This window comes from Prionailurus viverrinus, chromosome D2, assembly GCF_022837055.1.
Source record: "Prionailurus viverrinus isolate Anna chromosome D2, UM_Priviv_1.0, whole genome shotgun sequence".
Classification (NCBI taxonomy): Eukaryota; Metazoa; Chordata; class Mammalia; order Carnivora; family Felidae; genus Prionailurus; species Prionailurus viverrinus.
The window spans coordinates 29778859-29793096 of NC_062571.1; the positions used below are offsets into that span (position 1 = coordinate 29778859).

At 36.2% G+C, this 14238-nt stretch overlaps 1 protein-coding gene across 6 annotated transcripts in view; it reads right to left on the reverse strand.

The window, feature by feature from the left end:
* HERC4 (HECT and RLD domain containing E3 ubiquitin protein ligase 4) overlaps window positions 1-14238 on the reverse strand; it is a 138487-nt gene that overhangs the window by 69430 nt on the left and 54819 nt on the right. For all 6 annotated transcript variants that reach the window (XM_047825530.1, XM_047825529.1, XM_047825528.1 and 3 more), the window contains one exon: window positions 5772-5932. In XM_047825530.1, coding sequence (XP_047681486.1) covers window positions 5772-5932 — 161 coding nt within the window. The remainder of the gene's footprint in view (window positions 1-5771; window positions 5933-14238) is intronic.

Consider the following 14238-nt stretch of genomic DNA (forward strand, 5'->3'; position numbering starts at 1 on the left):
CTTAAACAAACAACTCAAAAAGTTAAAAATAGAACTACCATACGATCCAGTGTGGGGAAATAGGTTCAAGACTTCCTTCTGACATAAATGGGTCAGAAAAAAGGTTTGGGCGGAAAGCCGCCACCATGGGGCAAAACACCCAAAGTTAGCCAGCGAGATATTATAATGGGATCACGAGCAACTTGTTATATCACTTCAGGAAATTAATTTCCATCTGGCACTAATATACTATTGTGCTTTGATCACAAACCCCATTTGCCCCCCAGATCCTTTGCTTCTTACACACACATGTTAACAATTACCATCTGATTGTTTTCTTCATGTTCACCACGTGTGTAAGATCTTGAGAGCTCAATAAAAGAGACAAAACCCCTGCTTGGGGCTCTGGTCTCCTCCTGGACATTAGCCTCTCTCATATCCAATTCTGCATCTGCTCTCTTGCTGGACAAGAGAGAACTCCAGACTCATAGTCTGTGACAATCCAGCAATTCCAATTCTGTGTATTTATCCAAAGAAATGAAAAAACGAACTTGAGAAGATACATATGCCCCCATGTTCACTGCAGCATTATAATAGCCAAGACATGGAAGCAACCTAAGTGCCCACTGATAGATGAATGGATGAAGAAAACGTCTTGTCTGTCTTTCTTTCTTTCTTTCTTTCTTTCTTTCTTTCTTTCTTTCTCTCCCCCCCCCACCCCACACACACAATGGAATATTATTCAGTCATAAAAAAGAAGGAAATCTTGACATTTGTTACAACAAGGATGAACCTTGAGGGTATTAGGCTAAGTGAAATAAGTCAGAGAAAGGCAAACACCCTATGATCTCACTTACTTCTATGTGGAGTCTTAAAAAAACAAAAAAGCTCATATATATAGGGAACAGATTGGTGGCTGCCAGAAGGGGGGTGGGAGGGTGGACAAAATGGGTGAAGTGCATCAAAAGATACAAATTTCCAGGGGCGCCTGGGTGGCGCAGTCGGTTAAGCGTCCGACTTCAACCAGGTCACGATATCGCGGTCCGGGAGTTCGAGCCCTGCGTCAGGCTCTGGGCTGATGGCTCAGAGCCTGGAGCCTGTTTCCGATTCTGTGTCTCCCTCTCTCTCTGCCCCTCCCCCATTCATGCTCTGTCTCTGTCCCAAAAAAATAAATAAACGTTGAGGAAAAAAAAAAAAAAAGTGATACGTGTTCAACACCAAAGTTTAAAAAAAAAAAAAAGATACAAATTTCCAGATATAAAATAAATAAGTCATGGAGATGTAATGTACAGCATGGTGACTATAATTAATAATAATCCATTACATATTTGAAAGTTGTTAAGAGAGTAAATCTTGCAAGTTCTGATCATAAGAAAAATAATTTTGTAGCTATGGTGAGATTTTAATTACATTTTGCAATATATACAATACTAAATCATTATGTTTTATACCTGAAATTAATATATGTCAATTAAAAAAATTATTATCTGATTCTTGGGGTGCCTGTGTGGCTCAGTTGGTTACATGTTCGTGAGTTCAAGTCCTGCATCAGACTCCATGCTAACAGTATGGAGCATGTTTGGGATTCTCTCTCCCCCATTCTCTTTCTGCCCCTCCCCACTAGTGCACTCTCTCTTTCTCTCAAAATAAGAGTTATATATATAAATACATATATATATAAATACATATATATTATATATATGTATTTATATAATACATATATATAATACATATATACATATATACATATATAAAATACATATATAATACATATATATAATACATATATATGTATAAATTTAATAAATACATATATATTATATATGTATTTATATAATACATATATATTATATAAATACATATATAATATATATGTATTTATTAAATTTTATGTATTTTTATTATATAAATACATATTATATAAATACATATATAATACATACATACATATATATATGTATTTATACACACACAAACACACACACACACACACTGACCCCCAGAATTCAATGAGAATTCAAACTCTTACTAGTTCTCCTTTGTTTTAATAGTAATAGGGCGTCCGGGTGGCTCAGTCGGTTAAGCATCAGGTCATGATCTCACAGTTTATGAGTCGAGCCCTGCGTCCAGCTCTTTGCTAACAGCTCAGAGTCTGGAGCCTGCTTCGGAATCTGTGTCTCCCTCTGTCTATGTCCCTCCCCTGATCATGCTCTCTCTCTCTCTCTCAAAAATAAAATAAACAGTAATACAGTTATTTATATAGGTTCAGTAAGAATCTGTTCCCCTTCTTATAGTTTGTACCTCTTTCATAATTGATTGAACAAATCAACTATGCAACCAAGTACTTATCTGAAGAACATATTTGAGAATTGGATTTTAGGTATGACAACTCATTTTAAGGAACAAAGGCTGGCTGCAGTTATGGAACCAAAGCCTATAATAAAGCCAGTGAAGTAAAGGATTAAAACTTCTCAGGTTTGGGATATTGTCATGGGTTGAATTTGTCTCCTCAAAATTCACATGTTGAAGTCCTAAACCGAAGCACCTCAGGATGTGACTTGTTCAGAAACAGGATCGTTGCAGATGTAATAAGCTAAGTCAAGGTCATTCTATGTATGGTGAGCCCCTAATACAAAATGACTGATGTCCTTATAAAAGGAGAAAATGTGGACACAGATCCACATGGAGAGAGAACGCCATGTGAAGATGAAGGCGGGTATCTACTACTAGCCAAGAAATGCCAAAGATTGCAGCAAACCACCACAAGTCAGGAGAAACACATGGAACACAGTCTCCTTTACAGCACTCAGAAGAAATTAACCCTGACATGTTTATCTTGGACTTCTAGCCTCCAGAACTGGGTCAATAAATTTGTGTTGTTCAAGATATCCAGTTTGTGATATTTTGTTACAGCAGCCCTAGGAAACTAATGTAGTTGTCCAAACTATATACATTCTAAAGAAAGATCTTCCCTGGCCTATACCAAGTTCCAAGTCTGGAATATTCTGTTAACAATGTTGTTGTTTACCTGTGATCTTAAGGTCCCATTAGATAGTTTATGCTAACAATGTGATTTAGGTGGGGGCCATGGGCTTCACCTCTGGAGGAGCTGAGAAAATTAAATTCACATTTAACTAGTTTTTATCCTACACAACTTTAGTACATTACAAAATAATTATCAACCATTATATATATTATATACAATACATACATATAATTTGTGATAAAATGTACATCAAATTTACCATTTTAACTGTTTAAAATGTACAATTCAGTGGCATTAAATACATTCAAAAAGTGTAACTATCACCATTATTCATTTCCATAAAGTTTTTATCAACCCAAACAGGAACTCTGCACTCATTAAACAACTCCTTGTTCTCCCCTCCCCCCAGTCCCTGGTAACCACAATTCTACTTTCTGTCTCTATACCTTTGACTGTTGTTGTAGGTACCTCATTTAAGAGGAGTCACTTGATATATTGTCCTTCTGTGTCTGGCTCTTTTGAGTGAGCATAATATTTGCAAGACTCTTCCATGTTGTAGCATGTATCAAAATTCCATTCCTTTTCATGGCTAATATTCAATTATATACATACACCACATTTTTTTCATCCATTCATCTGTTGATGGGACACCTGAGCTCTTTGTACCTTTTGTCTACAGTCAATCAACAATGTTTTGATGAAACGAAGTTGCAGCAAAACAAGTAATTTTAAAATTCCATTTCCTTTCCCATTTGAATGCAAATAATCTCAAGGTACAGTTTCAAAGATAACAAAATGCATCCCTAAGTGACTAAACTTTACAAATACATGATTTTCTTACAATATCCATGCTGCTTTAAATTATATAATCTCTTTATTATGTTATTAACAGTGCCTTTTGGGTAAGAAACTGATATAATAAAACTAACATGCCACTAAGGACACAAGAACAGTATTACTAAAATAAATGCACGTCCTAAACCTAAGAGTAACTAGAAGAAAATGAAGCCATATACTAAATACAAAATCAAACAAAAACAAGAAAAAATAGTATGATATCCTGACCTTTGCTAAATGAAAGTGTAACTGATAGCCTTTTAGTTACTAAAAAATAAATACATAAAAAAGAATCTTCAAGGCCATTCATAAAAAGTTATGGACCTTTTCAAATATCAACCTTTACAGTATGCTCATCGCTGAATAAAATATTGAGAGACACAAGTCTTATAACTCTAAGAAAAATCCCAAAGAAAATCAGACAGATTAAATGAACAAGAACAAAATTCTGAGAAACAGTTTAGGATAGTAAAGGAAATGTATCTATTTTAAAAAAGCACATTTTACGGGCACCTGGGTGGCTCAGTCGGTTAAGCATCCGACTTCAGCTCAGGTCATGATCTCACAGTTCATGAGTTCCAGCCCCGCGTCAGGCTCTGTGCTGACAGCTCGGAGCCTAGAGCCTGCTTCGGATTCTGTGTCTCCCTCTCTCTCTGTCCCTCCCTTGCTTGTGCTCGGTCTCTGTCCCTCTCTCTCAAAAATAAACATTAAAAAAATTAATTCAAATATTTCAAACTCTTTAGCAAATAAATTAACACCAATGAAAAAATAACCAGGTCCACTAAAAAAAATAGAAAATAAAAATAAATCAAAGACTTGGTTAAAGCCATAGGGATACAGAAGCAAATTTAAAAATCTTATATATATATTTTTTAACATTTAGTCATTTTTGAGAGACAAGAGTGTGAGTGGGCGAGGGGCAGAGGGAGAGGGAGGCACAGAATGTGATGCAGGCTCCAGGCTCTGAGCTGTCAGCAACAGAACCCAACACAGGGATTGAACTCACAGACCACAAGATCATGACTTGAGCTGAAGTCAGACATTTAACTGACTGAGACACCCAGGCACCCTGCAAATTTAAAAATTTTAATACTTTGAATAGGTAATATATTCTATGATCCAACTTTCAAAAAAACAGGAAATATTATATATTTTAAAGTCCAAAATAAATTGAAAGCAGAATCTTCAAGAGATATTTGTACACCCATGTTTATAGTGGCATGATTCACAATAGTAACAAAAGGCAGAAATAATCCAAGTGTCTATCAACAGATGAACAGATAAACAAAATGTGGTACATATGTACAATAAAATGTTATTCAGCCTTAAAAAGAAAGGAAATTCTGACACATGCTACAACATGGATAAACTTTAATGACATTATGCTAAGTTTATGAAATAGCCAGTCACAAAAAGACAAATAGTGTGATTCCACTTACATGATGTACCCAGAGTCAAGTCAAATACACAGAGACAAAATGCAGAACAGTGTCTGCCAGCTATCGGGGGGAGTAAATGCAGACTTGCTGTTTAATGAATACAGAGTTCTAATTTTGCAAGATGAAAAGAGTTCTGGAGACCGGTTGCACAATGTCAATGTACTGAACACTACTGAACTGTACATCTTAAATGGCTAAATTCATAAATTTTGAATAATGTCTATTTTGCCACAATTAAAAATAAAAAAAACACCCCTTCCCACCGGCATCTAGCCACCACCCAATTCCCACATGCCTAGCCCTCTGAAACCACTTTTACTACTTTATTTACCATGAGTTTCCTTATGCATACATAAGCAAGTATAAACAAACTAAGCAAATATGTACACTGTTCTATATCTTGCTATTTTCATTAAACAATGTATCTTACAATTCTTTCATTCAAATGTAGAAAACTTCATCATTTAAGAGCAGCATTTTAACAAACAACTTTAATGTGTATAGCAAAGCTTTAAAATAACAGAACTTACCAATATCTGGTGGACACTGCCCATTATAGGGGAACCAATTTCCTTTCACAGTGAAAGGACTTTTCCTGTTGCTTGTTGAACCAGTTCCCAGCTGCCCGTTACCACCAAGTCCAAAAGAATAGATTCGTCCTGATGAAGGAACAAAAGCAGAAGTGTGCTGCCTAGAGTAAAATGATAGAAAATCTCAGACTTAATGTTACCTTCCAAACAATTTACATTTAGAAAAGCTTAACAAATATTAACTGATGATTTTTCTTTTTAAAAATACATTAACAAAACTATTATACTTCTTAAATTGTCTGTATATAATATTAAAAGTCTTACTGTATATTCAATGAATTCTGTACCACACATGTAGGCTGCATTAACATGACCCCGAAAATTTCCACAAATGTCCAAATTTAAAAAGGCCCAGATCTATACTAGAATCCCTTATAAAAGATGATTCAGCACAAGAGGTAGCATCTAACTAGGATGTCCAAGTTAAGTTCTCCCCTTCCCTTCCCTGTAACATTCTAGCCTGATGCTTTTCTATGAGGGTCCACTACCAGGGCACCAATCAAAAATTTTACAATAAGAAACAGGCAAGTAATCCACTACCAATCTTCTTATTGGTGTGTGTGTGTGTGTGTGTGTGTGTGTGTGTGTGTGTGTGTAATAAAATAATAAAACAAAGCTTCCTTTCTCTTCTAAAGAAAGTGACCTTACATATACGTATGCACCCAGACTCCTTTGGAAGTGGCAGAGGGGAAGCAAACCTTGGAAACTGAAGATCTGATGCTGAAGAAAACCCACTACTCAGTGAACCTGATGTTTCACCACTGTGTATTCAGGAATGGGTTAAAGAGGATAATCCAGCTCAGGCCTTGTGTTCCTCAACTTGTTTTATGGCTTCCATCATGTCTGGCAAATTCTTAAGTATCTTTTCTATAAATATTGTTTGTCTCACATTTATTCAATTATTTTCTCATTGATAGTGTTACATAAATGTTGCACCTTCCAATATATCCTACCAGTCTCTTAATCTCTCTTTTATATCCATGCCCCTTGTGAGTAATTTCTCTGGATCTGTTTTTCAAATCACTACTTTTCTCTTTAGCAGTGTGTCCAAACTGCTGTTTTAATTACTCACTGAATTTTAAGTTTCAATGACTACGTCTTATCTCATTTCTGAAGTTCCTTCCCCCTCCCAAATCTGCCAGCCTGTTATTTAATTTAAAAACTGTTATACATTGTGAAACTTAATACATACACACCAACCCAGGACTACTTTGACAAGCCCCAAACCCACCTTATGGCAACCCTGTGATTACAAATTCTCAGAGGAGATTCAAATCAGAAACGAGACCAAGGACAGAAAAGTCTCCTTATAAGCAAGGGAATATTTCATTGTGAATTCTTTCCATGATGTGGTTTTATTGGGAGGACATGGTTTCTCAGGCCTAAGGCCTCACTAATGCTTCTATCAGCTCTTAGGCCTCATCTCCTGTCCCAAACTCCTTTGCCCTCTATGGTATACTGTTTATCAAAAAAGCCAAGAGTATTCCTCTCCCTATACCCATTATGCTTATAATATGACTTCTGTGGCTATTCCCACCAAGATGAGGAATCTATTTCTCCATGTCTTAAATCTGATATTATGCCTTACAAGTGGCTTTGAATTCTTTCTCCCTCTCTCTTTAGGAACCCTGTTCTACTATCAGGAGACTAATCCAAAATAAGTGTTTGAAGAATGACGTACAACCTGGGCCAGAAACAAGCTGTCCCAGCTAAGGCCATGCCAACTACCCAAACCCTAGCCAGATAACCAGCTGATGAACTGAGTCCAGCTAAGATGAGAACTGGCCAGCTGAGCCTAACTCAAATTACTGAACCAAAGAACTATTAGCAAAATAAAAAACTGTTTTAAGCCAGTTTTGGGGTGTTTTTTTTTAGCAATATAAGCTAATATATTACCTACATTTGCAAATTCTTTCAGGGCACCTCCAAAGTCAGTTCAAACAAACAGCTATGGTTTCTAGATTTGTTTTTGCCCTGTGGCATTCCCTTTAGTTCCTGGCAAACTAATCTATGTTATTTAAAAGGTTTTTTGATTCGAAAGGGCTTTCAAGTTATCTAGTCTATCATATTACTGAAAAACTAAGTAGAATCTAACAACCATTTTACCTTTGAGGCAAGGGCAATCAAAAATTTTTAATCAAGGGTACTCTTTTAACAAATGAAATATTAAATGGAATCCTAGCATATAAAATAGATTAACTGCTTCAGTCAAAGGGTTTTACATTGCCCAGTCTGCCTCTTTTAGGACTGTGACATCTCAAAGGAACATACAGCTTAAAAATTACTGCAATCCTGGTTCATTAAAGTCCTCCTCAAAATGGTCTGCTAAAGTAGTGGTTCTTAAACCTAGATGCATAATGGAATCACCTAGGGATTACGCTAGGCAACAATATACATTTCTTTGGGGGGGGGGGCAAGTGAGCAAGGGGCAGAGAGAGAGAGAGAGAGAGTGAGAGAGAGGGAGAGGGAGAGAGAAAATATCCCATGAGGGGCGGAGAGGGGGATGGTTAGGAGAGAGAGAGAGAGAAGTGGGGCTTGAACTCAAGAACCATGAGATAGTAACCTGAGCTGAAGTCAGATGCTTACCCAACTGAGCCATCCAGGTGCCCCAACAATATACATTTCTAAAAACTCTCCAAAAGATAACAGCATGAAGTCAGAATTGAGAGTTACTAAATAAACATAATAATCCTAAATTCTAGATTTGATATAATAGCTCAAAAACATTATAATATTATACCACTGGAATTTGAACCTTTTGTTTTTGGATCATCTCCTTGATGGATTCACATTTCTTATGTTTCTCATCTGCTTCCTTCAGGAGGCTTTTGACAATTATTCGATAAGGAAATTAATACATCTTATTGTACCAACTACCTGGAAGTCAAACTGGTCAGGATACCATATGCCTACCTACATTCCCCACATAGGTAAGTCTTTGTATCTCAATCAATATATAACTGAAAATTCTTCCCCAACACAATAAACATATTAAATTTCTAGAAAGAATTGAGTTCACAAAACTAAAAGTAACTATTCAAATAATCTTACCTGTTAACAATTACAAAATTAGATAACATGATTTTAAAATATTGTTTTAGTCTTTTAATGGATTATGCATGAAGATAAACAAGAATAGATGAAGTCTCTAAACTTCAGGCAACATATATTCATGTATAACTTCAGCTGTACAAATAAGGTTTGATAATAAGCACTCCTGGCTCATATATATGTTGAGTTTTGATTTACTTTTTATGATAAAGTCTAATTCATACATTGGAAAAGGAAAGGAAGGCTTTATCAAATCATTCCCATAATTTTTCAAATACATAACCAAGCACACAAAACTGGGCATACAAAGAAACAGGACACCATGAACAAAATTTAACAGAAATAGATCCTAAAGATTTCAGACGTTGGAGTTATCAAACACAAGAATCTAGAACAACCATGTTTAATAATTTTTTAGTGTCCAAGAAATAAAAGCCAAACTTGAAAATGGACAACTGGAAACACTAAAGAAAAAAAAAGTCAGATTTTAAAAAGAACCTGTAAGAAATACTAGAACTAAAAAATCCAAAATAACTGAAATCAAGATCTTGAACGACAGATTTAATGAAAAATAGATACAGCATAAGAATAATGGGCTGAAATATAAATAATAAAAACAATCAGGAAAGCAGCAAAGAGGGTCAAAAATGTGGAAAATAAAGAATAAAGCTACAAGGCAGAGTATGAAGATTCAATATACATCCAATCAGAGTTCCATGAAGAAAGGAGAAGCTATGTCTAAACAGATAATAGCTTTGAATTCCCCATAACTGATCAAAGATATTATTCCAAACTCAAGAAACCCCATAGGAAAATGAGGAAATCAGACCCTGAAAAATGAAAGCAAAACTGGAAAAAGATTTAAAAAGAAACACAACAGGGGCTCCTGGGCGGCTCAGTCGGTTAAGCATCCGACTTCGGCTCAGGTCACAATCTCACAGTTCATGAGTTCGAGCCCCGCATCAGGCTCTGTGCTGACAGCTCAGAGACTGGAGCCTACTTTGGATTCTGTGTCTTCCTCTTTCTCTGCCCCTCCCCTACTCATGCTGTCTCTCCATCTCTCAAAAATAAATAAACATTTAAAATTAAAAAAAAAAAAAAAAGAAACATAATACCTTCAAAGGAGCAACACACTAATAGCTGGCTTCTCAATAAGCAAAGCCAAAAGACAATAGAATGGTATCTTCAAAGCACTGAAAGTAATTACCAAGCTAGAATTCCATCATCGCCAACATCATTAAAGAATTAAAGTGAGGGGCGCCTGGGTGGCTCAGTCGGTTAAGCAGCCGACTTCAGCTCAGGTCACGATCTCGCGGTCCGTGAGTTCGAGCCCCGCGTCGGGCTCTGGGCTGATGGCTCAGAGCCTGGAGCCTGTTTCAGATTCTGTGTCTCCCTCTCTCTCTGCCCCTCCCCCGTTCATGCTCTGTCTCTCTCTGTCTCAAAAATAAATAAAACGTTAAAAAAAAAAATTTTTTAAAAAGAATTAAAGTGAAATATGGGAGGCCTGGGTGGCTCAGTCGGTTGAGTGTCTGACTTCGGCTCAGGTCATGATCTCACAGTTTGTGAGTTCAAGCCCTGCATTAGGCTCTGTGCTAACAGCTTGGAGACTGGAGCCTGCTTCAGATTCTGTGTCTCCCTCTCTCTCTGTCCCTCTCCCACTCACACTCTGTCTCTCTCTCTCTCTCAAAAATAAACAAACATTAAAAATAAAAAAATAAAAAGAATTAAAGTGAAATAAAACATTTTTAGATAGATAAAAGAGTGTGCAGATCTATTCAAAGAAAATTCCAGAGGATGTTCAGACCAAAGGAACTGGAAAATATGAAGAGCAGAAAAAAAAAGGTAGTAAATATATAGGCATTTCTAAATGTACACTGACTATATGAAACAATGTTTTTGTGAAGTTTAAAATATAGAGAATGAAAAGTTGGGAAAGGTAAATGAGAGGTCCTCATAATGCCACAAAAAGAAAAAGTTATTTATTAATATAAATTAAAGATAAATGTTGTTTCCATTTATGTTTAAAGTAACAACTAAAAAAGAAGGTATAGTTTCCAAATAAGAAAAGGGAATTACACACACTTAAAAAACTATCAATCCAAAGAAAAGAAAATTAGAGAAGAGAAAAATAAAATATTTAAACATAGATAGTAGGGCACATGAGTGGCTCAATTGGTTGAGTGTCCAACTCCTGATTTCAGCTAAGGTTATGATCCCAGGGTGGTGGGATTGAGCCCAGCACTGAGCTCCACATGGAGTGTGAAGCCTGTTTAGGATTCTCTCTCTCTCTCTCTCTCTCTCTCTCTCTCTCTCTCTCCCTCTGCCCCTCTCCCCTAATCATGAGCACTTGCTCTAGTAATAAAACAAAACAAAAATAAATACAACACATTATACAATAGATGACAAAGACAATATAAAATATTATGGCAGGATTAAATACAAATGTATTCGTAATTACAAAACTGACAAAACGGTCAATTTAAAGACAAAGATTGCCAGAGTGGGTTCTTTTATTTAATTTGAATATAATTAACATTCAGTGTTATACTGAATGAGAAAATCCCAGGCAGACTCTGTGCCGTCAGCACAGAGCCCAATGCAGGCCTCAATCCCATGAACAGTGAGATCATGACCTGAGCCAAAATCAGGAGTTGGGACACTTAACCAACTGAGCCACCCAGGAACCCTTTTTGTTTCTTAACATATGAGTGCAATCATATAATATTTGTTTTTCTCTGACTTATTTTACTTAGCATTATACCCTCTAGATCCATTCATGTTGTCGCCAATGGCAAAACTACCATACTAAATTTTTAAAGATCTAACTTAATGCCGTTTACATGATAGTCATCCAAAACCCGCAGAAAGACAAGGTAAAAGATTATGTATAAATGAAAAATATGTAAAGAATGAATATAACATACAATATACGAAAAAATATATAAGTAGGAGTAGCCCTATTAACATCAGATAAAAAGAGACCCAGGGGTGCCTAGGTGTCTCAGTCTGTTAAGCAACCTACTCTTGAGATCTGCTCAAGTCATGATCAGGCCGCACGATGGGCTCAGAGCTAAGCATAGAGCTTACTTTGGATTCTCTCTCCTTCTCGAACTGCCCCTCCCCCACTTCTATCTATGTGCACTCTCTCTCAAAATAAATTTTAAAAAGTATCACTAAAAGTGGTCTAGAGGTCACAATCACAATGATAAAAATTTCAATTCACCAAGAAGAGATAAAATTGGAATTTTATGCGCTTAAGATGGACTCAAAAGCAAAAACTGTCAAACTTACAAGAAAAAATTAAAAACAGTCAAACTGTGTAGAACACTGTAATATTTCTTCTTCAGTAACTAATTAAAAAATGGTCAAGCAAAACAAGCCAACAAACAAAAATGCCACAAAGAAGATCTGAACATTGTTAGAAAAACTTTACATAATTGAGACACCTGAGTGGCTCAGTCGGTTAAGCATCTGACTCTTGATTTCAGCTCAGGTCATGATCTCTCAGTTCATGAGTTCAAGCCCGGCATCAGGCTCTGTACTGACAGAGCAGAGCCCACTTGGGATTCTCTTTCTCTCCCTCTCTATCTGCCCCTCCCCTGCTCACTCACTCTCTCTCAAAAATAAACATTTAAAAAACTAAAAATAAAAACTATATAATGGGCATATACAGAATACTGCATCCCACCACTGAATGAACTAAAGACTGAAATGTATGAAATGAAAAATATACACAAAATATGGATCGTAAAGAAAAAAAGTTGGTTCTGTGAAAAGATTAATAAATTGATAAACCTCTAGAAATAGAGGTTTAAAAAAAAAGATCAGGAAAGAAAGGAAAATTTACCAACATCAAAACAGGAAAAAAACAAGAGATCACTATAGATCGTACAAACATAAAAAAATTTTTTTAAGATAATACTGTAGTCTACTGAAAATATAATTCCACCTCTTTACTATCCTGTAGTATTAAACATGCACAGTCTTGTTACAGCCTGATGGTAGATAAGCACCATGCATTCCCCCTACCTTAACCTTACTCTTGGTCATGTAATTTGTTTTTGGTCAACAGGATTTCTGAAGCAGAAGCTTGAGAAGTACACGTACAGGTGCTACTCCCAAAGAAAATAAAATACCCAGAGGTAGCCACTGTTCTCTGGCCTGAAATGAGACCCGTAACAAAGCCATCCCTGCTCAGCTGCAGACTGAGCGAAGTCTCCCTAATGGTCATACATCTTGAAACAGCTGTCCCAACTTGCAGCAAAAATAAGAGCCACTCCAGGTGACCCATAGCCTGAGAAAGAACCATCTCAGATGATCCATAGAGTAAGAAATAAACATTTATTTTTATAGGTCACTGGCATGTTGTTTGTATAGCAATAGGCTAATATAGATACTGAAATTTTACATTCACATGTTTACAATTTAAACAAAAATGGAAAAATTCATAGAAAAATCTAAATTACAAATAACTGACAAGAAAAAATTTTAAAGCTACCTTATAAAGAAACTGAAGAATGTTTTTAAAATTCCAAAAAAGAAAATACCAAGCCCAGATGGCTTTAAATGACAAGGTCTACTAACTTCTAAAGTGGTTGTCTTTCAAATAAAGAGAAAACAAGGGTATAATCCCCAATATATATTATTAGACTAGCATAACCTTAATAATAAAACCTGGCAAAAATAACAACAAATGTGAACTACTGGGACTTCATCAAGATAAAAAGCTTCTGCACAGCAAACAATTAACAAAACTAAAAGGCAGCCTATGGAATGGGGGAAGATATTTACAAATGACATATTGGATAAAGGGTTAGTATTCAAAATCTATAAAGAACTTATCAAACTAAACAGCCAAAAACCAAATAGCCCAGTTAAGAAATGGGCAGAAGGGGGACCTGGGTGGCGCAGTCGGTTAAGCGTCCGACTTCAGCCAGGTCACGATCTCGCAGTCCGTGAGTTCGAGCCCCGCGTCAAGCTCTGGGCTGATGGCTTGGAGCCTGGAGCCTGTTTCCGATTCTGTGTCTCCCTCTCTCTCTGCCCCTCCCCCATTCATGCTCTGTCTCTCTCTGTCCCAAAAAATAAATAAACGTTGAAAAAAAAAAATTAAAAAAAAAAAAAAAAAGAAATGGGCAGAAGACATGAATAGATACTTTTCCAAAGAAGACATCCAGTTGACTAACACACATGAAAAGATGCTCAACACCATTCATCATCAGGAAAATAACAAAGTAAAACCACAATGAGATACTACAATGCACCTGTCAGAATGGCTAAAATTAACAACACGAGACAACACGAGAAACAACAGGTGTTGGCGAGGATGCAGAGAAAAGAGAAACGTTCCTTTTGCACT